General features: G+C 38.7%; 1 protein-coding gene and 1 pseudogene across 1 annotated transcript; one reads left to right on the forward strand and one right to left on the reverse strand.

Moving 5' to 3' along the window:
• Window positions 1-1,247: 1,247 nt before the first annotated feature.
• On the forward strand, window positions 1,248-12,103 carry LOC127414326 (glutamyl aminopeptidase-like; annotated as a pseudogene).
• Window positions 12,104-17,948: 5,845 nt separating this feature from the next.
• Window positions 17,949-23,434, reverse strand: LOC127414282 (visual pigment-like receptor peropsin). Its single transcript, XM_051652207.1, has 7 exons — window positions 23,305-23,434; window positions 22,400-22,590; window positions 20,600-20,699; window positions 20,325-20,478; window positions 19,920-20,088; window positions 18,489-18,667; window positions 17,949-18,402 (listed from the first exon to the last, which is right to left on the reverse strand). The coding sequence occupies exons 1-7, from the start codon at window positions 23,432-23,434 to the stop codon at window positions 18,297-18,299; spliced, it is 1,029 nt and encodes a 342-aa protein (XP_051508167.1). The 3' UTR covers window positions 17,949-18,296.
• Window positions 23,435-26,707: the final 3,273 nt, after the last annotated feature.

Consider the following 26,707-nt stretch of genomic DNA (forward strand, 5'->3'; position numbering starts at 1 on the left):
TACTGTTTTACTGTGGGAGAAACCAACCTCTCCAAATGATTCCGTAAGAGCGGTCCAAATGAACTGGACTCAATCATGAGTCGATTCAGACTGTTTTGCAAGCTCATTTGGCCAATTCACTGAAAAGAACCAACTCAAAAGAATTAGACATTCATGAATCAGTCATTGCTAGTTCTTTTAAACAGCCAACAGAAAGACGTGACACTTGTCATTATTGCTGAATTATTCTGAGAGCTCATGGTATATACACAGTGCATACGTTCGTACAACTACAGGCGCCACTGACTGAGGCTGCCATCCTGCCTAACATCTCCTTTCCACAGAAAAATAGTCACTGTTTTTGAACGACGTAAGGGTGACTAAATGATAACAGAATTTCCATTTTTTGGTGAACTAGCCCTTTAAGTTTGCATATGTGTTTCTTGTCTAAAACCATGCCAGCAACAAGGAGCGATTGTGTTTACAGTAGATATCCCACATTCAAGTTCTCTGATTACAACATGTGTCCATTCGAATGTAAATTGTTGTGTTTTAAAAGAACCATTTATGGTTGCTGTGGAGTTTAGTGTCTGACAAAATTAGTCACACTGTAATTTACATTTTGAATCCTGGATTTTGGTAACACATGGACAAAGTGGACGAAATGTAATCACTTACAACTGAAACACCCTCATAACATTCCCTATTTCTTCCCAGAAGTCCCACTCCTGTCCTCTCCTCTTAATCACCCATTCCATTTTTACTGTTCTTTCCTGTGCCTCCCTCCCCCCACATCTCTCCCTCTTTCGCTCTGATGCTTATTTGTGATCATTCCTCTCTGACTGGTGATTAACATATTTTGATTTATGTTTAACTGAAGGATGGTACAAAATCAGCCTCTGTCCCATATCTATCCCTGCTATCTGCCTGAGATTTAGTGCCACACTATAACTTGGGATCACCTCCTGGTGTGGACAACCGCATGGCATCTAAGCCATTTTTGACTGTTGAAACTTAACTCCTGTTTTAACCTCTGTGCCTCCCTCCCACAGGCTGCCCTGTCTGAGTGTGTGTGGGACTGCATATGTCCACAAATTTGGGGATACACATGCAAATGTTTTCTGTCTTTAGAGGCGAAAGGAAGTGTAAGGATTGAATGCGTGTGTGTGTTTGTGTTGCACAGGAGAGAGTTCAAAGTGTTGTGACATTCTGTGAACTTTGAGTGTTTGTACACATTCTAACTTTGTGTCCGCGTGTGACTGCTTGCCATGGAAAGCCTGGAATTTGAAAAGAAAGAAAAACATTACTGTATCCGCAAGACACACGCTGTTGTCATCTGCGTAGTCGTCATAGTGACAGGTGTTGCTGTGGGGCTCGGGGTGGGTTTGAGCCAGAAGACCTCCTCATCAGAAGAGGAAACCAAACCAACACCATCACCATCACCCCCAACACCTCCACCATCAGCTGACCGGGGTCCCTGCAAACCCTCCAACAACACAAATGGTGGCTGGAGCAATTTCTGCTTGCCTGACTATATAGAACCATTCCATTATGAGCTGCATCTGGAGCCAGATCTCAACACAGACATCTACACCGGGAGTGTGTCCATCCATCTGTACCTGAGGCAGTCCAGCTCACACCTGTGGCTCCACATCCAAGAGACTTTTGTCACTGCAGTGCCCAATTTACAGTGCAATGACTCATCTGGCCTAACCTCTGATGGGGTGAAGAAATGCTTTGATTACAAACCACAGGAGTACGTGGTGGTGGAGGCAGCCGAGCCACTACCTGGCACAGGCGAACACTACATCCTCACTCTTCACTTCCAGGGCTGGCTCAATGGCTCTCTTGTTGGTTTCTACAGGACTACTTATCAGGAGAATGGAGTTACCAAGTAAGTGTCACATGCAGTATCTATATTGCAGAACAAAGGCACTTAAACAGGGGGTCCGTCAATTATTGTTTGATCTCAAACTAATTTTTGTCTGAAAAAAAACATACATATATATGGGGGAGACCGGGGCTGGTTGTCACTTTTTACTTCATGGAAGGTTCATTTTTGAAAGTCAATTTCTGCCTAGCCACATACCTTAAAGTCTTGGCTACAAAAAAGATATTGAAAATTTTTACCATAATTGCCCAGGAAAAAAAGATACAGTTCACTGAACACACATTAACCTTTTGTGCCAACATACTCCAATAGAAGGGCATGTCACACTATATGGGTATATAAGTTGTGACAATTGGACCTTTCACTAAACCAGTGACATAGGTTTCATGTGGACATTGTGGGGTCCTCCATTACCCCAGCATTACAACCACCAAAACAAAATCTATGCCTGTCTTTAAATTTATGCCTGCATTAAACAGCCTATTATAGATTTTTCAGCAAATTTAAAAAACTGAAATAGTCGTGAGGTGCAAAATTATATATGAAACAATAAAACTGGAAAAGGTTACATGTAAAAATATCAAAATATAAAAAAATGTTTTGGCCAACAAATATTGTAACCAATAAATTGAATAAATGTATGACATTTAAAGGAATAGTTCACCCTAAAATGAAAATTCTCTCATCGTTTACTCACCATCATGCCATCCCAGATGAAGATTTTTAGAACAATTTCTCAGCTCTTTGGGTTCATACAATGCAAGTGAATGGGTGCCAAAATTTTGAAGCTCCAAAAATTACATAAGTCAGCATAAAAGTAATCTATATGACTCCAGTGGTTAATTCAATGTCTTCTGAAGTGATATAAGTGTGGGTGAGAAACATATCAATAGTTAAGTACTTTTTACAACAAATTCTCCCCCCTGCTCAGTCACTTTAACTCTAACTTTCACATTCTTCTTCTTGTGTTTTTGGTGATTCACATTCTTCATGCATATCACCCCCTACTGGGCAGGGAAAATAATTTCTAGCAATAATGATCTGTTTCTCAACCACACCTATCATACCACTTCTGAAGAAATGCATTAAAACACTGGAGTCTTATGGATTGCTTTTATGATGCCTTTATGTGCTTTTTGGATTGTCAAAATTTTGGCACCCATTCACTTGTATGGACCTACAGAGCTGAAATATTCTTCTAAAAATCATAATTTGTGTTCTGCAGAAGAAAGAAAGGCATGCACATCTGGCGTGGCATGAGAGTGGGTAAATGATGAGAGAATTTTCATTTTTGGGTGAACTATCCTTTTAAAACACATGTGATAAAAATGTGACAACAAGCACCAACCAGACTTTCATAAAAAATGCCTTTGTCTTTAGAAGACATTTAAACCTTTCAGAGAAAATCTGCCTTTATTACACTGTAACACTACCATACTATAATCTGACCCTTGTCTGAATGTATGCCAATGTGGTGTGATTGTGTTCATTTGTTTACCCAAGAGCTTTAACATAAATTTGATGAAATATGATGAATAAATGATGAATATGAAAATGTATTTAATTTTTCTAATTTAAGAAGGTTTTGAAATAGGTGTTTAACACCAACATACAAAATCACCACTGTAGAAAACACATTTGTAATTGGACTTTTGACTCTAAATCTTATTGTTACTGAGATATAGCCCTTGTGACAACATCTCAGTGTGACAACTAGCCCTATCTCTCTCTTTTTATATGTTACACAAAAATACAGTACAGTATTAGGTTAACTTCAACCAAAGCTAAAGTTAAGCTAAAAGTAAAGTGTTAAATGGAATTTAAATGTGATGTACAAATATGTGATTCTGCACCTCAGTAGTGATTATTTTAATACTATATGCATGTTATGATACTCCAAGCTCAAAATGCAACTCTCAGTTTTATTCAATATATGGCATGCAACAAGGGGTGCAGCTCCATCTCTTTGTCTATTAAGGCTATAAAAGGTTTAAGACCCCTGTTGTAGAACTTTGTGTGGTGTAATTAGTCAGCATCCAAACTGATTAATAAATAGCAAGGAATTATTAAATTTTAATATTATTATTACAACAGCAACCAGTCTGTATCAGACAATAGAAATCCAGGGTTCCAGATAAGGCTGTTACGGCACCAGTGTTTCGATTCCTTGAACATTTCATATTCAGGGTATCTTACAGACTGATAATAAAAATAATGATACTAGACTGCATGGTAAATTTTTATCTGGACTGTTGTCACTCTTTTACAACAAATTGTTGCCCTAAACTCTAGGTGATCTGGTCTGATTGTAAAGATGTTCTAAGATCCTAGGTTTTCTCCCTGAGCTCTGCGTGACCCGTCATGGTTGCCTAAATCAATTCTGGACAAAATTTGACATATTCTTTGGGTTATTTTAATGTATCAGTGGAAAAACTTACTGAGATTTACTGCTTGACTTTAGCAGCCAGCACACACTAATTCAACACAACCTTTTACCATATGAAAGCATGTCCCAAAGATGGATACAAATCATTCTCTGCTAAAACTTATTTAGGCGAGGAGCAGTCTGAGACCTTTGCTCCACAGAAATATGAATCAAAGTCTCTAAGGGACATATCAAAAATGGTGAAAAATCCTGCTGAGATTACAATGATACGCTTAATTGTAAATCATTGTGCAATTATTTTCATTATTTATTTATTGCCAAGCTGTTGCCTTTTATTTCTTTTGGTAACTGATCAATTCAACTTATCCAAATGGAACATACTCAAATGCACACTGCTCCTAATGTCTCAGCACGCCAGCATGAAGGGTTGTTATTGATGTGGGAATGTGTTCACAATTCTGTACAGTATTATATGATTTGGGAATAGTGAGAAAGCACTAAACTGACATGGACCCTCATTTCTTAGAACAAAAGTGGAGAGGTGCCAGATAGTAAGAACACATCAACTCAGGCTTTACAATCAACTAAAGCTTATTGAACCATGAAGTATACAGCATTTAACTCTATTATCCTTTGCAATTCTTTTCCAGTCTGAGATCTGAGAGACACCAATAGTTCAACTTACAATGGCAATTCCAGTTCTGTTAATATCCTTGTGTATTTTATCAGAATATCAGATTAACAATTACTTCTATTTACTGGTGTTGCTCACTGATGTGCAGTTTTTTGTGCTAATAGCTAAACTTTTAAAAAGAAAGAAATAGTAATTGTAGAATTGTATTTTTTTAAAATCTGTTTAAAATGATGCACAATCTCTGGAGATGAAGACTAGTCATATTAGTTTGGAGAAAAAGCTGCTTTATATGGTGCTGTGCGCACATTCGTGCACATTCACACAACTAAGCTCCACACCACTCACATACTCTGGTCTGGAATGCCATAAACACATATAAGCAGACTAATACAAGCAGTGCAACACCCCTGTGCTGTTATACTAAATATCAGCACTCTTGGAATGCCACTTGGGCAATAAATTAGAGGACCATAATTAACTGTTGTATAATCATATTCATACCATCAGGAATACAGTAGGTTTATAAATGATCAGTGATTGACATTATTTTTGTTTCAAAGCACTTGGGCAATGTCTCAGAAGCCTCCAAAATCAGTTTTGTTGTACACACATAGAACAGGCAATGGATTTCATTTAGTCTTAATTAGACTTGTTAAGATATTAATGTAAATGTAGCTGCAGTTGGGCTTTCCCCACATATGGTTACTGAAGTCAATGTAAACCACTGGTTGAGTTTTATGAATCCCTCTCTGATCTTTTACAGGAAAATCACTGCAACAGACCATGAACCCACGGACGCTCGTAAATCTTTCGCTTGTTTTGATGAGCCAAACAAAAAGGCCACCTACACAATCTCCATCACCCATGACAGTGCATATGAAGCGCTGTCCAACATGCCTATTGAGGTACATTCCCCTGCTCCCTCAGTCTCCAAAACAGTTTATTGAAGGGTTTCAATGGGGAGCTTAAACTTTATAAACCAAGAGTTAACAGCCTGATTGAGTGTTGTGTTTGAGTGCTAATAGCTGTAGTTAAAGAAGTCTTGCTCCATTCATATTCTGTATGTGACGTGTTAAAGGTGATGTCATTTTTTTTTGGATGTTACAATACTTTCTCCATTCCCAGCTTAATGTGCAGAGACACTATAATTGTAGGTGGATTTCCCAGAAAAGTGTAAACACTGTGAGATTGTGGGGCTTTCAAACGTTGCTCTGTTTGTTTGAGCATCCCTACCAGCCCAACACAGCAGCATTGGCAAAACGAATGGAAAGTTTGGGGTGGGACTATCTAAACAATGGTAGACAGTCATTATTATTATTATTATTATTTTAAATTTTTTTTGCTGTTCTGTTTGATGACGTTAGTGGCACAGAAATTACACTCACCACCTTTAGCTATAACTCATAAACACATCTTTTGGCTTTCTCTATTTCACAGAATATAAATACAACAATATATCAGACCAAAGAACAAAAACCTCTTTTGCAACATCAGTAAATATACATGATGTATATTGGGGTCTACAGTTTAAAGAGTTGTGTTTTGTCTTTTACCTGCAGTGGTTTGGAAATATTGTGACCATGGACTGGTGGGATGACCTGTGGCTCAATGAGGGCTTTGCTAGTTTCTTTGAATATGTGGGAGTGGAAGAGGCAGAGCCTGACTGGGGAATGGTAAGCACAGTCAGTCTGCAAGTTCTTCCAATATGTTGCAAAATAAAACGCAACATTCGTTTTTTTTTTTTCAAATAAAAGTTTATGTATGTGTGATTCTTCTTAGAGTTAGTTGGTTTGGTTCAGAACTCTATTGAAGAATTTTTTGAAAGTCATATGGAGAAAATGAATGGGAAAATTACTTCTAGAGCCAAACATACTGGGAAAAGTGGGCAGTCACTCTCCCTCTCTTTTGGCAAAATTTCCAGTGATATTACATTGAAGCTGATAATTTTTGAATGTCATTTGGATCTTATATATCGTGCTGTATGTGCCCTTCTCTCTGTTCTCAGCGTGACATCATGCTTATCGATGATGTATTTCCTGTCATGGCTGATGATGCACTTCTCTCCTCCCATCCTATTATTGTGGATGTGTCCACCCCTGCTGAGATCACATCTGTGTTCGATGCCATCTCATACAGCAATGTAAGGTAATGTCAGTGATGCTGCTTCTAGTGACTACATCTCTATCAAGTCTCTTCAGAATGCATGTATAATTGCAATAGTGTATTGATATTCCTCAAACATTATGTTTTGGTGTTTGTTCTACGATGTTGTTATCTCACTCAATGTTATAGGGAGCATCACGTTTAGGGATGGATGTATAGTAAGACACCACATTTCTTATTTTGCATGTATTTTCCTATAACTAGACATTAACATCTTAAATAAGATTCTTTTTTTTTTTTTTTTTTTGCACCATAGAGATATCTGAAAGCCTTCCCCTTCCAGAATGCGAAGACAGCAGACTTCTGGAAAGCCTTGGCTGATGTAAATAAAAAAGGTTAGTCATACATTGCCACTAGTATTTTGAGGTTTTTGTCTATTATTGTCAAGTTTTCTAAATGTTCATAAGTCAGTGTTAAGAATTTAAGCTCTAATTCCTCTTGGGACATTCTTAAGGAGAGTGGCTTACCAGTGGCAGAAATTATGGACACATGGACCAAACAAGTGGGTTATCCGATGCTGAGTCTGACTACTACAGGCGCTCATGCTAAACTCTTCCAGACCAGGTTTCTACTGGACCCCATGGTGGACCCCAGTCAGCCCACAACTCCCCTGGGGTGAGCCTGAGAGTCCTGCACTCCCAATATCTGCCTGATTATGACCCAATCACAACCATCCCTCTGTAGATCCTCTATAATATTCTTTAGATATTACATACAGTATAATACCCTTCTGTAGGCCTGGCAAAATCTTCAAAATAATCACTAATAATAATTTCTTAAAAAACTTTTCTTCTCAAATCAGAGCTATTGAGCTGACCCCAGTGTTTGATTCTGCTTCTTTCATTTGGTTCCCACAGCTACAAATGGATAATTCCTGTGAAATGGAGCTCACTGAACTCTAAAAATGATTCCATCTTATTTGATAAAGGACAAACAGGTAAAAACATTTTTATATTATTATTACAACAGCAACCAGTCTGTATCAGACAATAGAAATCCAGGGTTCCAGATAAGGCTGTTACGGCACCAGCGTTTCGATTCCTCGAACATTTCATATTCAGGGTATCTTGCAGACTGATAATAAAAATAATGATACTAGACTACATGGTAAACTTTTTATCTGGACTGTTGTCACTCTTTTACAACAAATTGTTGCCCTAAACTCTAGGTGATCTGGTCTGATTGTAAAGACGTTCTAAGATCCTAGGTTTTCTCCCTGAGCTCTGCGTGACCTGTCATGGTTGCCTAAATAAATTCTGGACTAAATTTGACATATTCTTTGGGTTATTTTAATGTATCAGTGGAAAAACTTTCTGAGATTTACTGCTTGACTTTAGCAGCCAGCACACACTAATTCTACAGGTAAAAATCATACGCTCAAACCTTTTGACACTCAATGTGTATACAGTACATGCACAGCAGTAACTAATAAAATCAAAATGTGTATCAAAAATGTGCTCATTTTAAAAACCTGACACCGAAAACCATTTATGTGGGATTTTAATTATCAGTGGTTTATAATCTTTCCCCAAGTAAAAGAACATGCTCTCTGCTAGACGTTTACTGTACGTGAATTTACATGTTGTCGCATTACGAAGATAATCTGTGTAGGACTGTGCATGTAAACATACTCATTAAGGAATTTGATAAAGGGATAGTGTAATGGGGTTCTTTAGATGGGCAAGGTGTAGGCGGGAACCAGCTGAACAGTCAACGTAAAACCTTAATAACAAACTGAACTCAAACATAACAAACTGCAAAACAAACAGACGCACACACGCAGCTTCGTGCATCTCTCTCTCTCTCTCTCTCTCTCTCTCTCTCTCTCTCTCTCTCTCTCTCTCTCTCTCTCTCTCACTGGCGTCTCCGGCCCCCCCCCCCCCCCAACTCTCTCCCACTGATTAGTCAACTCAGCACCAGGTGTGCGTCATCACGGCTTGGCCACGCCCCCCTCCCCATCACACTCCTCCACCACCATATTCAGGTCAGGGAGACCTCCGGCCTGAATTACTCCCCCACCCCCCTCCCTTCCTGTAGAGGGAGGTGTTGCCCTTTTGTCCGTCCTTCCTCCAGCAGGCCTTCCCCGCCTCCTGGGAAACTGAGAGAGACGAGGGGAGGGAGAGGGAAGAGAGAAAGAGCGAGCAGGAGAGACAGAACGAGAGGGAGAGAAGAGAGAGAGACAAAAAAAGTGGCTCGCCGGTCCCCGGATACACTGTCGACTGGTTCTCTGCCACTCCTCCACCCCCTGGCGGACGGCAGCGGTTCCTCCGCCTCCCGGTGGATGGTAGTGAGTCCTCTGTCCCCTGGCGGACTGCAACAGCTCCTCTGCTTCCTGGCGGACAGCAGCGGTTCCTCCTTCTCCTGACGGACGACAGCGGTGAGGACGCCACGACAGAGCATCCTTCCTCCTTCCTGGGTTTTGGCACCAGTGTGGCAGACAAGCCTCTCGTTAAGCAGGAAAGGAGGAAGCAGGAACCGGATTAACAATCAAAAAGAATTTAATTCAGCATAAAACACTGAACTGAAACATAACAAAAGTGCACACACAAAACACTGCTGCGTGCGTGTCTCTCTCTCTCTCTCTCTGGCATCCCCAGCTCCTTTTATCTCTCTCCCGCTGGATGCGCTTGGGCAACTCAGCGACGTGCGTGAATTCTCTCGGCCCGGGCACGGTTTACCTAAAAATGAAAATTCTGTCATCATGTACTCACCCTTGTGTCATTTCAAATCCTTATGACTTTTTCTTCTGTGGAACACAAAAGGAGATTTTAATCTGAATGACAGCTTCATTCTCAAAAAGATGTGATGAATGTGAATGGTGACTGACACTATACTGTACTGCCTAACATCTGCTTTTGTGTTCTGTGCAAGAAACAAAGTCATAGAGTTTTAGAACAACATGAGGGTGTGTAAATGACAGAATTAAAAAAAATTATAATGACCCATCCTTTCAAGTTCTTAACTTAGATGTTCCACTGTGTAATTTCTCTCATTGTTCTGTTTAATCAGAGATAGATATTACTGGCTATTCCCCTGCCACCAATGGGCTCATCAAAGTCAACAAAGACCACATGGGCTTTTACAGAGTAAATCACCATGAAAGTGTGTGGATCGCTATCGGCGAGCAGCTTCTCACAGATTATCTGGTATTGTCATTCATGTTCCTTTCACTAAAAGAACTGTAAATAATAGAAATACTGTTAGTACTTAATATAATAACCTACAGAATGCTTATCTTTGTTTAGGTGTATGTTGCAACTGACCGAAGCAGTTACATTGATGATGTTTTTGCATTTGGACGATGAGTTGGTACAAACATTTTCCTACTGCAAAAAAGCTTTTTATTTCAATATGAGCTGGATGACAATTAAAAGTAAATTACATAATATGGATAACACTTTACAATAAGGTTCCATTTGTTAACATTAGTTAATGCATTAGGGATCATGAACAAACAATTAACAATATATTTTGTTCAGCATTTATTAATCTTTGTTAATGTTAGTTAATACAAATACAATCTTTCATTGTTAGTTCATGTTAGTTCATTGTGCATTTACTAATGTTAACAAATACAACTTTTGATTTAAAAAAATGTATTAGTATATGTTGAAATTAATATTAACTAAGATGAATAAACTCTTTGAAAGTATTGTTCATTGGTATTTCGTGTAAACTAATGTTGTTAACAAATGTTAACAAAAGGAACCTTATTGTAAAGTGTTACCCATATTAAAATATATTTATCATAGCACAACTACAAATGGTCATGATGAGAGATGAAATGGAAGTCTAAAGCAGAGATAATGATGGAAATACTGATGCCATGACTTTTGTTGGGCATTTTAACAGGGCAGATATTGTTGATTATGGAAATGCCTTCAATTTGACAAGATATTTGGTCAATGAAACAGATTATATTGTGTGCAATTGGGTATTCACTTCTATCTCCTATGTGAGAGAAATGCTGGCTGATGATCCAGTGCTGTACCCCAAATTCCAGGTAGATTCCCTACGCCTGGGTTAATATTTTTGAGAGCATTGTTTAAAAGGTCATTTTTATGAAAGACATAACTGTCATTGTATTATACTGTAAAATGTTGAAATGTAACCTTCTTCTCACTGTAAGATTTAAAGCTTATTTTACTCATATGAATGTTTGCAAGAAGTTCATTTTCATATCTTCTGTTCCTCTTCATAATCTGTGTTTAGACACTTTTCCAGTACCATGTGTGGAAGATTTACAGACAGCTTGGGTGGGTTGACGTGGGAAACCAAACAGAACGGTGAGTGATTTTTTGCAGAACTAAAAAAAATGTCCTACATCACACGTAAAGGATTTATCAAACTCCCAAAGTTTTAGGGTTGGGTTGGGTTAGGAATTAAACTTCTCTATGGGTGTAAAAGTAAGTTTTTGCATGAGCCAATGTGTATGATTTCTTGCAGTTTTGCCATCTCATACTAATTATTACAACTTGTCATGAGACTGGGTTGCAACTATTCCTTTAAACTAGATACGTACCTCAGAGTTAATATGCTGGATATGTTCTTTATACATACTGTATGCTGAATAGTTTGCATGGTTATTATCATGCACTGTATGTACTCAGGCCTGTATGCATGTGTATGCAATCTATGTGCATTCAAACAGACAAACTGAATTCTGTGGTTTTTTGCACAGTCTGCTGAGAGAGACTGTTTTGGGCATTGTATGTCAGATGGGTGATGAGGAGGCTCTCAGCCAAACCTCTGACATTTTCAATAAATGGATTGATGAAACAATAAGGTAAGCACATTTATACAAGAACTCATTAGAAGTCCATTCAAGAGTTTATGTATGAAAAGAGGCTATTTGTCTGATTGGGGGAGCAGCAGTGTAGCTGTCAACTTGCGGTTGCTGGTGTACCGTTACGGAATGAAGAACTCGGGATCACCACACAGCTGGGAAATTATGTTCCAGAGGTATATCTCTGCTACTCTTGCGCAGGAGAAAGATAAGCTGCTCTATGGTCTGGCATCTGTAGAGGACATCACTCTCCTTTATAGGTAATTTCTCTCTTCTCAAAAAAAGTTATATTAATGGAATAGTTCACCCAAAAATGAAAATTCTCTCATCATTTACTCACACTCTTGACATCTCAGATGTGTATGACTTTCTTCTGCTGAACACAAACAAAGATTTTTAGTAGAATATCTCAGCTCTGTTGGCCCTCACAATGCAAGTGAATGGGTACCAAAATGTTGAAGTTCCATTAAGCTCATAAAGGCAGCATAAAATAAATCTATACGACTCTAATGGCTAAATCCATGTCTTAAGAAGCAATATGATAGATGTGTGTGAGAAACAGATCAATATTTATATCCTTTTTCTTTTAAATTCTCAGCCCTGCAGAGTAGGTGGTGATATTCACATTTATATGGATGAGGAGGGCAGAGATATGGTGAAATCCCGAGCTCTTCCCGAGTCTGCTCGACACAACAGGCCACAAGCTGGAAATCGAGCGAGCTCACAGAGTCCCTGCTCGCAGATCTGCTGAGGGAGACAGGCCCCGATCAATTCTGGCCAGATTTCTAGAGATCATCCGATAAAGATCTTGTGTTGCGCCAGGCGAGGAGCAAAGGAAAGCTTTCTTAGAGGAATCATAATATTTTCTTTTTCCCGGACTTTGCGAGTTCGACAAGAGAAAAACCCGATCGGTTCAGGGAATGCAAGAAACTCTTGCATCAACGTAAGATCACTTTTGCATTGATGTTTCCGGCCAAGCTGAGAATAGAAGCGAAGGATGGTCGCAAAGTATTTACATGTCCCAATCAGGCAATGTCTTTTATAGAATCAATGGGTGAGTAAACCATCAGATGTTTCTCATGTGAGTGGGTCGACTCGCTGTACTTACTTTGGCTTTTGAGGAATCTGGGCGTCATTTTGGTTTCCTTCTGTGTTGGCTCTGCCTAGTGGCTGGAGTTTGTTTTGTGAATAACACTTTTCCTTAAAGAAACTTTTGCATTGACGGAAGATCACTTTTACATTGAAGTTTCCGGCCAGTTTGAGAGTGGACACTACGGATGACCGCAAAATATCTACATACTGCTTACACAAAGGATGTCTTTTATAAAGTTGACGGATTGAGTAAGTCATGGTATATACTTTTATGCGGGGAACCGGGATGCCGGATTTGTTTCTTTTTGTGTTGGTTCCGCCTAGCGGCTGGAGTATGTTCTGTTGAATAACACTCTTTTGGAACAGCTGGGGATTAATCTTTCGTTCTTTGTGCTTATGCCTCCTGCTGGCTGGAGTTTGTTTTGTTGAGCATTTTTACGGGACACTGGAATGATTACGTCATCTGCTGAACTCATAACAGCTGGCTCACTGATCATTCGTTTGTCTGTCTGAGGAATCTGAACGGTTTTATATCGGCTGGAATTTGTTTTGTGGAGGATCACACCTTTGAGACAGTTCTGTGAATGAATCTACATGTTCTTTGTGTTCATTCTGCCTATTGGCTGGGGTTTATTTTACAAAGTATTTTCTGTTATGTAATTTTGCCTCACAAATGTGAGGCAAAATTGTACATTCCGATGGCAAAGTTGTCGTGGGGGCTTGTGGGTGTTCATGGACCTTTTGAGTTTAGAGGGATCGTTTCCGGTTGGCGCTGTCATGCGCTGGGTTTATGCGCACGTTTTTCTTTTTTCTGTTTGTTTTGTTCGGGGGGAAGTTCGGAGTTTGATTAATGTGGTCTGTATTATTTTATTTTTGACACAATTTATTTTTCTACTATATCAAAATGTCAATTGTTAAAATGAGTGGATTGTCTCTCTCCACATGGAATGTGAATGGGTTGGGGCACCCTATAAAAAGAAGGGAGGTTATTACTTTTCTTAAACGTAAGAAATATGATATAGTGTTTCTTCAAGAAACACATCTCTTCCCGCAGGAAGCTGAAAAATTCGGGAAGATATGGGGTGGACATTTTTTTTAGTGCTGGCTCAAGTAAGAGCAAGGGAGTCATTATATTGGTAAATAAGCATCTAAAATTCAAATGTCTCAAACAGATTAAAGATAAATTAGGGAGCGTAATTATTGTTTTAGCTGAAATTCAGGAGCAAAGGTTTATTTTGGCTAATATTTACGCACCTAACGCTGATGATCAGGGCTTTTTTTAGATCTTGAAGGGATGTTGCAAGCCGCTGGCACCCCTCATGATATAATATTGGGAGGAGACTTTAATCTTTTGATGGACTCAGTCCTTGATCATAGTGAAGCAAAAGTGTGTAAACCCCCTAGAGCAACAATGACGCTTCACAGGATGTGTAAAATCTTGGTCTTACAGATATTTGGAGACTTTTGAACCCATCTGGTAGGGACTATACATTTTTTTCATCAGTCCATAAGATTTATTCTAGAATAGATTGTTTTATATATATATATATATATCTAAATCCCTCATTTCATCTGTTGTTGATTGCGTAATTGGAAACATTTTAGTCTCGGATCATGCCCTGGTGAGTTTAGAGGTGTTGCCACATATAGAGAAAAATAAATCATATAGTTGGCGCTTTAATGTATCCCTTTTGCAAAATCCTGATTTCCAACAAATGTTAAAGACTGAAATCAATGTTTATATGGAGACCAACTAACTGGTCCTCAGTATCCTCTGTGGGCGTGGCTTGGGAGGCACTTGAGGCGGTTCTTAGGGGTCGGATCATACAGTATGCCTCATTCACCAAAAAATCCAAAGCTCGAGAATTCTTGGAGTTGGAAGGAAATATTAAAAGTGCAGAGGCAGAACTGCAGCGCCGTTTGTTGTCTGATGGCCTCAAAGAATTAACCCGATTGAATTATAGATATAATACTATTTTGTCACAGAAAGTGGAGTTTTGGTTATTCAGGGCAAGACAGTCATACTTTGAGTCGAGGGACAAAGCAGGAAAACGTTTGGCTAGATATATAAAGCAGAGAGAGTCTTTTTCTACCATTCCCTCAGTGAAATATGCTGGTGGTGAAATATTTACCTCGGCCACTGATATTAATAATGCTTTTAAAGAATTCTACCTTGATCTCTATAGTTCCACATCTTCGTCTACTGATGAAGATATTAGAAACTTTGTGGAACCATTAGAACTCCCTAAATTGATGACTGAGCAAAAAAATTATCTTGATTCTGAGATAACCTTGGAGGAGCTTGATGAGGTAATTAAGGCCCTGCCTACAGGCAAGGCTCCAGGGCCTGACAACTTTGCCGCTGAGTTTTTCAAATCTTATGCTACAGAACTGGCTCCAATTTTGTTAGAAGTTTATACGGAATCATTAAAGAATGGAAAGCTCCCGCCAACCATGACACAAGCCTGGATCAGTCTGATTCTTAAAAAGGACAAAGATCCAAGCGAGTGTAAAAGTTACCGTCCAATTTCCCTGATCCAGTTAGATGTAGAAATTTTGTTAAAAATTCTGGCTAACCAATTAAGTAAAGTTATGACATCTCTTATACATATAGATCAGGTGGGGTTTATTCGGGGCTGTAACTCTTCTGATAACATTAGGCGGTTCATCAATATCATGTGGTCAGTAGCGAATGATCAATCTCCGGTCGCTGCCATCTCACTTGACGCCGAAAAGGCGTTTGATATGGTAGAATGGGATTATCTTTTTAAGATTTTGGAAATGTATGGGTTTGGGAATACTTTTATTGGTTGGATTAAGTTACTTTATAGACACCCTGTAGCAGCGATACTAACAAATGGACTAATTTCAGATTATTTTACTCTGGATAGGGGCACCCGGCAGGGATGCCCTCTTTCCCCATTATTGTTCTGTCCTGCCCTGGAACCATTAGCAGCCGCGATAAGAAAGGATGGTGATTTTCTAGGGGTGACGGCGGGAGGTGTGGCGCATAAGCTTCTGCTTTACGCAGATTATATTTTATTATTCGTCTCCGACCCCACTAGATCTATGCCTTGCCTCCACAAATTATTCATTCCTTTTAGAAGTTTGCAGGATACAAAGTCAATTGGTCTAAATCCGAAGCTTTGGCTTTGACAGCGTACTGTCGGTACAGTACAGTAACGGCCTTCCAGCCAGGCGCCTTCCAGTGGCCCAAACAGGGCATTAAATATTTGGGAATTTTATTCCCAGCAAATTTGTCTGATTTAGTCAGAGTTAATTTTGATCCCTTAATAAAAAGGTTTTCGATTGATGTGGACAGGTGGGCTACATTACACTTATCGATGATTGGGAAGGTTAATGTAATTAAAATGAATTGTATTCCAAAATTCAACTACCTGTTACAATCTCTCCCTATAGATGTCCCCCTCTCTTATTTCAGGCAATTTGATAGCATAGCGAAGTTCTTCATTTGGAATGGTAAGCGTGCCAGGTTAAATTTTAATAAGTTACATAGGCCGATGGACAAAGGTGGGCTAGGCCTACCCAAGATTCTGTTTTATTATTATGCATTCGTTCTCAGACATTTAGCTCATTGGTCGCTTCCACTTGAAAGAGCCCCTCCCTGGTTTTGCATTAAACAAGAACTTCTTGCCCCTATTTTGCCATTGCAAAGCCTTTCCATCAAACTAACCAGAGAAGTTAAATCACATCCTGTTATTTCACATTTGCACTCAGTATGTACAAAAGTGTCCAGAGTGTTTAATTCAGATATTTATCTAAATGTTGCCTCAAGCCTATGGCTAAACCCCAAACTATGCATTAATAAGTCCCCTTTTTGTTGGTCAGAGTGGATTGCGAGGGGGGTTAATACACTCGGTGATCTTTATGAGAGTGGTGTGATAAGATCCTTTGAAAATTTGGTTCAATATTTTGGGATCCCCAGATCTCAGTTTTTTAGGTATCTTCAGCTGACACTTGCTCTGTACTATTTTGGGGAATAGCATACACCAGATAGCAGATACTCTGGGAGAGGTGATTTCTACTTTTGGAAAAGGCCATGTGGCATCAGTGTATTACTCCTTATTAATTCAGAGTCTGGGGGACGGAGTCTCAACCACTCTCAAAAGATTATGGGAGAGGGATTTAGACCTGGAATTGGAGGAGGGAGAATGGGCTAGGATTTTAAAAAACATAAAAACTGCATCTAGAGATGCAAGGGTGCGCCTTATACAATTCAAGATTTTACATTGGTTCTATTGGACTCTAAATTGTATAGGCTTGGTCTTAAAGACACACCCACCTGCTGGAGATGTCAATCAGATTATGGAGATTTAACCCATGTCTTTTGGGGGTGTGTTGAAATTCAAAAGTTTTGGTTAAAGATGCAGAGTCTGGTATGCGAGGTGTTAGGTATTCAGGTATTATTCTGCCCCAGACTCCGTATCTTGGGTGATGGGGCGGTCATTGACATTGTAAGTAGACACATAAAGAATTGGGTCTTAACCAGTGTCATGATCGACAGGCAGATCATTTTGAGGGGCTGGAGGTTGGCTGGAGCACCCTCTTTTCAGGAGTGGTGCTCGGAGATGGTAAGGGTTGCGGCCTTTGTGGAAGTTACATTCAGAGGAACGGGGAGGTATAAAGTGTTCCTGGAGAAATGGGGCGGGTATTTGTCATTTGTGGATGTGTGATTATTGTTGTTGTGTTTTTTATTTTTTATTTGTTTATTTCTTTTTTATGTATTTTTTATTTTTGTGTGTGTGTGTGCATGTGTGTCTATGTCATTTAAGACCACTGTTATGTTGCTGGGGTTAGGATGGGATTGGGAGGGGGAGGAGTAATAGTTGGGGTTAAGTTTGATTCTATCTATATATGTTTTGTTCTATGAGGTACATTTATGTGAATCAATAAAAATTGTTAATCAGCAAAAAAAAAAAAAAATTGTTCTTTGGAGATTAAAAGACTCATTATTTGTAGAAATCTTGCAGATAAATCATGGTGGAACAGTTTTTATTCAAATTAAAACATGTAAAGTACACACAAGAACAATGCTGACAGTAATGCCGAGTCAATAACATAAGAATTTACACTGTAAACTCCATGTAAAAATGTGGAATTACATAGGATTTGCAGGGAATACCATGAAAATAAACAACAAAATATAATAGTATGCTGTCAGATGAAGTCAGTGGCAGTTTGCAAGATGGACATTCACATTTAATCATGGTAAAGTATAAGAAAACTTTGCAACTGACTGAGACTCCAAAGTAACCATTCCCTAGTGGTGTTATAATAGTGTAGAAAGTTAGCGTCCAGCGCTGGGTGGTGGCCATGTTTGATGAATATCCAACTCACTCCTCATTTAGGGGTTGAGAGGTAAAGAAGAGGCTGTCATTGGAACCTGGTTGCTAATAGTGATGCGCTGTCGTGTCTGACATCGTAACATCCCAATGATAGCTCTTCTGAACCTGCAGCAATCAACAAATACAAAGTATTAGTAAGGTGAGAAAGAGGTTCTATATTGCTACAGAGATGCAATACATGGTGCACATACCTTTTGTTGGTGATGACATAGATGCAAGGATTGTAAAAAGTGGAGGACTTGGCAAAGAGTGGAGCGATTGTGGCCATTGGAGCTGGAATCATTTTGGGGTCACCAAATGATGCCCACAAACACACAATTGAATATGGAGACCAGGCAACCAGGAACATCACTATCATTATAACGGACATCTAAAAAAAGGTGCAAAGAAAAGGGCATTCAAATCAACTAGTGCTTGTAAACCAGATGGGTGTTTCTCATGAAACCTGACAAGCTCTTATGGCTGGGTCATATTAAAATCAAAGAAATGTGAAATTATATTTTTCTTAAAGGAAATGAAACCTACTTTGTACTAGTAACATTTTTTGCATCATATTGGTTCTCATGAATTCTCATTAATGTAATGGAAAAAAGGTAATTCTCTTTAATTAAATGAAAAATATATATATTTAAAAATTATATATTATTTAAATTACAATTATTTATCATCATATTTAATACTGCTCATTTGTTGTACTGCCTCTATGCTAATTAAAAAAAAAAAAAAACTTACTGTGTAATAATAATAATCACCATTGAGAATAATGTTAGATACAAAAAAAACTCAAAAGTAAAAAGTAAAAGAAATTACAACATTCATTAAAGGGATAGTTCACCCAAAAATGAAAATTCTCTCATCATTTACTCACCCTCATGCCATCCCAGATGTGTATGACTTTCTCTCTTCTGCAGAACTCAATTCAAGATTTTTAGAAGAATATCTCAGCTCTGTTGGTCCATACAATACAAGTGAATGCTCCAAAAAAAACATATAAAGGCAGCATAAAAGTAATCAATATGACTCCAGTGATTAAATCCATATCTTCAGAAGTGATTTGAAAAGTGTGGGTGAGAAACAGATAAATATTTAAGTCCATTTTTGCTAGAAATTCTTCCCCCTGCCCAGTAGAGGGTGACATGCATGAACAATGTGAATCACCAAAAACAAGAGGAAGAATGTGTAAGTTAAAGTGGAAATTGACTGAACAGGAAGGAGAATTTATAATAAAAAAGTACTTAAATATTGATCAGTTTCTCACCTACACCTATCATGTCACTTCTGAAGACATGAATTTACCCTCTGAAGTCATGTGGATTACTTTCATGCAGACTTATGTGAATTTTGGAGCTTCAAAATTTTGCCATCCATTCACTTGCATGGTATGGACCTACAGAGCTGAAATATGTTTCTAAAAATATTAATTTGTGTTCTGCTGAAGAAAGAAAGTCATACTGGGATGGCATAAGGGTAAGTAAATTATGAGATCATTTTCATTTTTGGGTGAACTATCACTTTAAAGTAATGTCACAATGAAAAAATATTTTTCTTTTCTTTCGATTTTGGGGTGAAAGGTGACCTGGACATGTTCTCATTTGATTAAAATATCAAAAAGTGCTGCTTGCCTTGGTAACATCCATCTGATCTGACCAGTCCATGTTGATGCTCTCTAGGCAGTTACTGGCTTTGTACCTCTTCACAGTAACTGAGACATTGTAGTAACAATAGAACATGACCGACAGGGGAATGATGAAGTTGACAGTAATCACGGCCATAGTGTAGGACACAAAAGATCTAAAATGAAACATGTTTAGTCCTTCTTTTGTATACCCATTTCAAAAAGGCAAAACCTCATCCTCACTATATTACTAGCATTAGGGTACATTATGATACAAGGTGACACCTCATACATTGAGGGATGTGAAGGAAACCTTCACAGAGTAGTAAACTCATAAAACAGAGTGGTACACCAATAAAACTGGTCTGTATTACCTGAATTGTCATTTTACATAAGCAGTATCTTCACTCACATGTCATTGTTCCTCCAGTTAATGGTACATGTGGCCCCTGTGGGGTCAGGGGCATATCCTGCCCAACCAGCGATTGGCATGGATGACCAAAACACTGCATTCAGCCAAGCAGCCACAATTAGAAGTGTGTATGACAATTTTGTCAGCTTCTGCCCTGTAACAAATGCACATGGAAAAAGAGTAAGAGTATACTGTACCACCATAACCTATTTACTGAGACCACGACAGACCTCATTAGTTTATATTTCATCCAGAGAGTTGTAGTATATTCATACCTATGTCAGGTCGACATATGGTAAGGTATCTGTCAATGGCAACCACGGTGAGCAATCCAATACTTGCCATTCCAAAGAATATATTCAGAGCAGCATAAATCTAGAAAAGAGGCATTTGGCTATGAGTCAAAATAGTTTAACATGCCAGTCTGCACTAAATCACATCTACACTAAACATACATGCTGTATCATTCTTATGAATTTTCAACCATAATCTAAATAGGTCTGCAAAAATCAGAATTAGAAATGGAAAAATGTTTTAACATTTTCATCTAAGAGTATTTAAAGCCTCCATTATTAAATTCAAATGAATGTTTCTAAGCATATTTGGGTAAACCTTTAGAAACTTAATTGTCAAGAATATGTCCGGGTCATATAAAATAAAATAAAAAAATAAAATAAAATAAAAGACAATTATGTAATGAAAATTAGGCCTGACACATTTAGAATTTTTTTTTTTTATTATTATTTTTTAAATTTTAACATTATTTTTAGGACAATTAGCAAATTTTATATATGTATTATTTAGATTGTAAAGTATTTATACATATCAGTAGTATTTGTTGTACTACCTTTAATTTATGCAAATTTCAGATTTAAAAATCACTGTTGTACTGTTAAAGATGCACTCAGTAATTTTTCCCCATTAAAAAAGTTTTACTTCTAAAGAAATTAATTGTAATTTTAAAACATATGTATAAAATCATGACCACACATGAGATGAGCTGTTTTATTCTACATGGGACAGGAACGCCCTCATGGGGGCTGCCATTTTAGAATAATCACATGACCAGTTGAATACTACACGCTTAATCTCAGTCTTGTTATTGGACATTTTCACTCTTGGATTAAGTTAATCATGGCTGACTGTGAATAGTGAATTTCTACAATGGCATCTGTAACTGAAAACTATTGATTTTGTATGATGCTGTATCCATGCCACAAAAGTGTCACTGTAAGTCCAAGATGACACAAACAAAAAGTTACTGAGTGCACCTTTAAACATCCTGAAACATTACAGTAGAATTTGGAGGGTGCTGATGAAATTGTCACATCACAATCAAAGGAATGTTAATGGTCCTGGAAATATGCTTCATTTTTTTTATGTAAAATATAACTTCTTAATTGTTGTTGTTGTTTTTTTTTTGTTTTTTGTTTTTTTTTTATGCTAGGGGAAATTTCATTTATTTATTTTTTATGCTGGGGCAAAATGTGACCAGCATTTTTTTAGTGATATTCACATAAATATCTATACGTAGATACCTCATTAGCAGCTGTTCCTATGGGCCGTGATACGTCGGCGCTTCTGCCATATTGGAACAATCAAGAGCTGTCTATCAATACATGAAAGTAAATTGACAGATATGGTCTGTAACAGTCTGGAGTCTTTTCCAACCAGCTTCAGATTATCTGATTTTCCATAAACATTAGGCAATATTTTAGATGATAGCCTATAACAATTCCCGACTTCACTTCTAAAACAGGTTTTTTTTTTTTTTCTCGTAGCAAACTGCAAATAAAGTCCTCTTCAAATGAATATAGCATGGCAAACACACTGGAAATTAGCACCTAGTCTGCCATTTTATTACATGATGAACTGTTTCCACACAAAAGCAGTTTATAAAATGGTCTGAGGCTTCCTCACTTGCATTTAAACAGCTCTCCTTGTTGATCATTCCACGATGACACTGTGGTTGACATATCCGAACCAGCCAAATGAGGCATCTACGTTTGTACATCTATGGATATTCACCCATTTACAGTATATTTGTGTCTGAAAATGGAATAGGAAGTTCACACCTGGCAGCCTGTGTAGCCGAATTTCCAGCTCCCATGCAGGTCAGAGGCTGCTGACATGGGGTAACCTATACCGGCCACACCAATGTCAGTAAAGGCCAGATTAATAATGACAGCATTTGTGGCATTACGCAACTCTCTGAACTTCACAAACATCAGCAGCACCACAATATTACTGGACAGACTGACCACTCCTGCCACAAGACAGACAGACAGACAAGGAGAGAGACAGACAGGGAGAGAGACAGACGGGGAGAGGGAGGTTAATACATCTGAGGACACACATAGACAGTGTCCACTGAAAACATTTAATTTGCAGTTTCCCATTTTACGTGCTCCCCATTCTGGTTACCTGCCACGCTTGGCTGAATCTGTAAATGTCAGTTTCAAGGAATGCTTGAAAAAGTTGTTGTAGAATCTGACCCTTTAGGCTACAAAACTAAGAGAATCGCTGTAAGGGCAAATCTGGCTTGGCTTTTAGCTTACTAACCCTGATAGCACACGTACATCATCACAGATGTAGGCTATAATTTTAGTGTGTTTACGTCTGGAAGACGCATTTTTTGGGATGTTTGCTCATCTGCAAAACCTCTAGACGTTTCCTCTCAGATGTCAATAAGACATTCAGCAGATGTCTTTGAGACGTTTATGGTTTAGAATGTTTGTAAATATGATGTTTTTAAAATGTTTAGCAGATGTTAATTAGTATGTGATGCTTTCCTGATGAAATGCTCTTAAACAGACATCTCAGAGATGTGTTGTCTGGAAAACTCTTACCTAATGAGGAAATACAGGTCCATTGCCAATTTGGGAAATCTCAAGAACTTAAAACTGTTAAAATTTTCTGCTCGCTTGCTGCTTAACTGCTAGATTCAAATAAATAAATAAATAAATAAAAAGCTCTTTACCTGCTATGATGAGGTATGTCGCAACAACATTGTGTTCTGTTTGTGAGAAGGCACTCTTTTCACCATAGGGAACAGTCTCAGTTGAAGAATTAAGAAATCCAGATGCCATCGTTTTGTCACAAATAGTCATTTACACACCACTCAGATTTCAGTCCTGTCTCTAACATTCACATATGTTCAAACAAAATCATGCAAATCAAAGGAATTTTAAGTCCAGACCCCCACTGTCCTACCTTATGAAAGTAGCATGCATGTGCATAAATGAAAGGCTGGAAAAACAATGGGCTGGATTAAAATTCTCTGATCAGTACAAAAGAAACCATTGTTTCAGTACTAATCCACACATGAAGGCCTTTCATTCCAATCATTAGAAAAGCTTTCTTGGAACAGTGAGTACAAGTCATTGACATGTTTCACATTAAAAACAATAAATACTTGGGGGTCACATGACACCATACGAGGTTCGGACGTGTGAACGGCGAGCTCTGCGCATTTTGCTAGTTTTGATACTTTTAAAGATATAAACCGGTGAGATTTGATACACCCTGATCCACAACTGTTCTAGAAAGACAACATGTCAAAGAATTCAAAATCCTCGGGCTCTGGAGACATTAAAAGACACTTATGTGCTCAAGCTGACGCCCCTCTGGAGGCTTCGGACCAGGGAGTAAATTTGACCGGAGAGGTGAAAGAGATTAGCCGTGAATTGCTGAATGTGTCGACAATGCTGACGAAGGTCATTGCAGACTTGGAGGATCTTGCTGCAATACGTCGATCGATCACTGCCATAGAGATGAAATTCACTGAGGTGGTAGCAGATGTCGGATTGATTATCTGGAGTCATCGGAGAGGGAATTAGCTGCTAATCCGCTAGCGACCAAAGCAGACTTGGAGCATATCTGGGAAAAGTTGGAGGATATGGAAAATCGTAGTCAGCGGAACAATGTCCGAATTGTTGGAATTCCTGAGCGAGCAGAGGGTCAGAATATGGTGAAATTTCTGGACGGGTCTTTCTGAGTCTGCTCCACATAACAGGCCATAAGCTGGAAATCGAGCAAGCTCACAAAGTTCTGGCTCGGCTATCCGCTGAGGGAGACAGGCCCCAATCAATTCTGGCCAAATTTCTGAGATCATCCGATAAAGATCTTGTGTTATGAGAGGCGAGGAGTAAAGGAAAGCTTTCTTGGAAGAACCACAACATTATCTTGTTCCCAGACTTTGCGAATTCGACAAAAGTGAAACGTGATCGATTCTAGGAATGCAAGAAACTCTTACATCAACAGAAGGTCACTTTTGCACTGATGTTCCCGGTCAAATTGAGAATAGATGCTAAGAATGGCCGCAAAGTATTTACATGTCCCCAGCAAGAATTGTCCTTCATAAAGTCAATGGAGTGAGTAAGACATTGTGTGATTCTCACTTGCAGCCGAGTGGGCCTGACTCACTGAACATTCACTTGACCATCCAAGGAAGATGAGCGAATTTTTTTTCTTTTTGTGCTGGTTCCGCCTAGCGGCTGGAGTTTGTTTTGTGTAGTAACACTCCTTCAAGAAACTCTTACATCAACGGAAGGTCGCTTTTGCACTGATGTTCCCAGCCAGGTTGAGAATAGATGCTAAGGATGGCCACAAAGTATTTACATGTCCCCAACGGGCGATGTCCTTCATGGAGTCAATGGAGTGAGTGGGTCATTGTGTGGTTCTCGCGTTGCAGCTGAGTGGGCCTGACTCACTGAACATTCACTTGACCGTCCAAGGAAACTTGGCACCTTTTTCGTTTCTTTTTGTGCTGGTTCCACTTAGCGGCTGGAGTTTGTTTTGTGTAGTAACACTCCTTCGGGACAGTGTGGATGAATCTGCACGTTCTTTGTACTTATGCCTCCTACTGGTTGGAGTTTGTTTTGTGGAGTATTTCTTGCAGGACATTGTAGTGATTGGGTCATCTGTTGCACTTATGTAACAGTCAAGTGGACTGGCTCACTGAACATTCGTTTGACTGCCTGAGGAAACTGAACTTTTTTTTTTTTTTTTTGCTGGTTCCACTAGCGGCTGAAGCTTGTTTTGTGGAGGAACTCACCTTCGGGACAGTTATGTGGATGAATCTACATGTTCTTTGTGTTTATCCTGCCTATTGGCTGGAGTTTGTTTAATAGATTTTCTTCTGTTATGTAATTCTGTCTCGCAAAATTTGTATAGAAACACTGGACTTGAGCAATCCAATGGCAAAGTTGTCGCAGGGGATCTCGTAGGCGTACATGGACTGTTTGAGTTTAGAGGGATGGACGCCAGTTGGCGCTGTCGTGTGCGGGGTTAATGTGCTCGTTTTTCTTTTTTCTGTTTGTTTGGTTCGGGGGGAGGTTCGGAGTTTTATTGTTGCACTAATTTTGGAATGTGGTCTTTATAATTTTGTTTTTGACACACAAACTATTTTTTCTAATATGTCAAAATGTCAAATGTTAATATGAGTGGATTGTCTCTCTCTCCATGTGGAATGTGAATGGGTTGGGGCACCCCATAAAAAGAAGGAAAGTTATTTCTTTTCTTAAATGTAAGAAATATGATATAGTGTTTCTTTAAGAAACACATCTTTCCCCACAGGAAGCTGAAAAATTGGGGTGGACATGTTTTCTTTAGTGCTGGCTCAAGTAAGAGCAGGGGAGTCATTATATTGATAAGTAAATATCTACAATTCAAATGTCTCAAACAGATTAAAGATAAATTAGGAAGAGTCATTATTGTTTTAGCAGAAATTCCGGGGCAAAGTCTGATTTTGGCTAATATTTATGCACCTAACGCTGATGATCAGGGCTTTTTTGTAGATCTTGAAAGGATGTTGCAAGTCGCTGGCACCCCTCATGATATAATATTGGGAGGAGACTTTAATCTATTGATGGACTCAGTCCTTGATCATAGTGAAGCAAATGTGTGTAAGCCCCCTAGAACAACATTGACGCTTCACAGGATGTGTAAAATCTTGGTCTTACAGATATTTGGAGACTTTTGAACCCATCTGGTAGGGACTATATATTCTTTTCATCAGTTCATAAGATTTATTCTAGAATAGATTTTTTTTTATATCTAAGTCCCTCATTTCATCTGTTGTTGTTTGCTCAATTGGAAACATCTTAATCTCAGATCACGCCCTGGTGTGTTTAGAGGTGTTGCCACATACGGAGAAAAATAAATCATTTAGTTGCCACTTTAATGTATCCCTTTTGCAAAATCCTGAATTCCATCAAATGTTAAAGGCTGAAATCAGTGTTTATTTGGAGACCAATTTGTCCTCAGTATCCTCTGTGGGCGTGGCTTGGGAGGCACTTAAGGCAGTTCTTAGGGGTCGGATCATACATTATGCCTCATTCACCAAAAAATCCAAAGCACGAGTACTCGTGGAATTGGAAGGG

The sequence above is a fragment of the Myxocyprinus asiaticus genome, chromosome 23, assembly GCF_019703515.2.
Source record: "Myxocyprinus asiaticus isolate MX2 ecotype Aquarium Trade chromosome 23, UBuf_Myxa_2, whole genome shotgun sequence".
Lineage (NCBI taxonomy): Eukaryota > Metazoa > Chordata > Actinopteri > Cypriniformes > Catostomidae > Myxocyprinus > Myxocyprinus asiaticus.

Bases quoted from the DNA above. Each gene is read 5' to 3' on its own strand.
- LOC127414282 (XM_051652207.1), bottom strand. From the start codon at position 23,434: ATGACTATTTGTGACAAAACGATGGCATCTGGATTTCTTAATTCTTCA. The intron at 22,591-23,304 runs GTAAAGAGCTTT...GTCTTGTGGCAG, and splicing joins GACATACCTCATCATAGCAG to GAGTGGTCAGTCTGTCCAGT. The intron at 18,668-19,919 runs GCAAGCAGCACT...ACCTTTTTTTAG, and splicing joins ATCAGATGGATGTTACCAAG to ATGTCCGTTATAATGATAGT.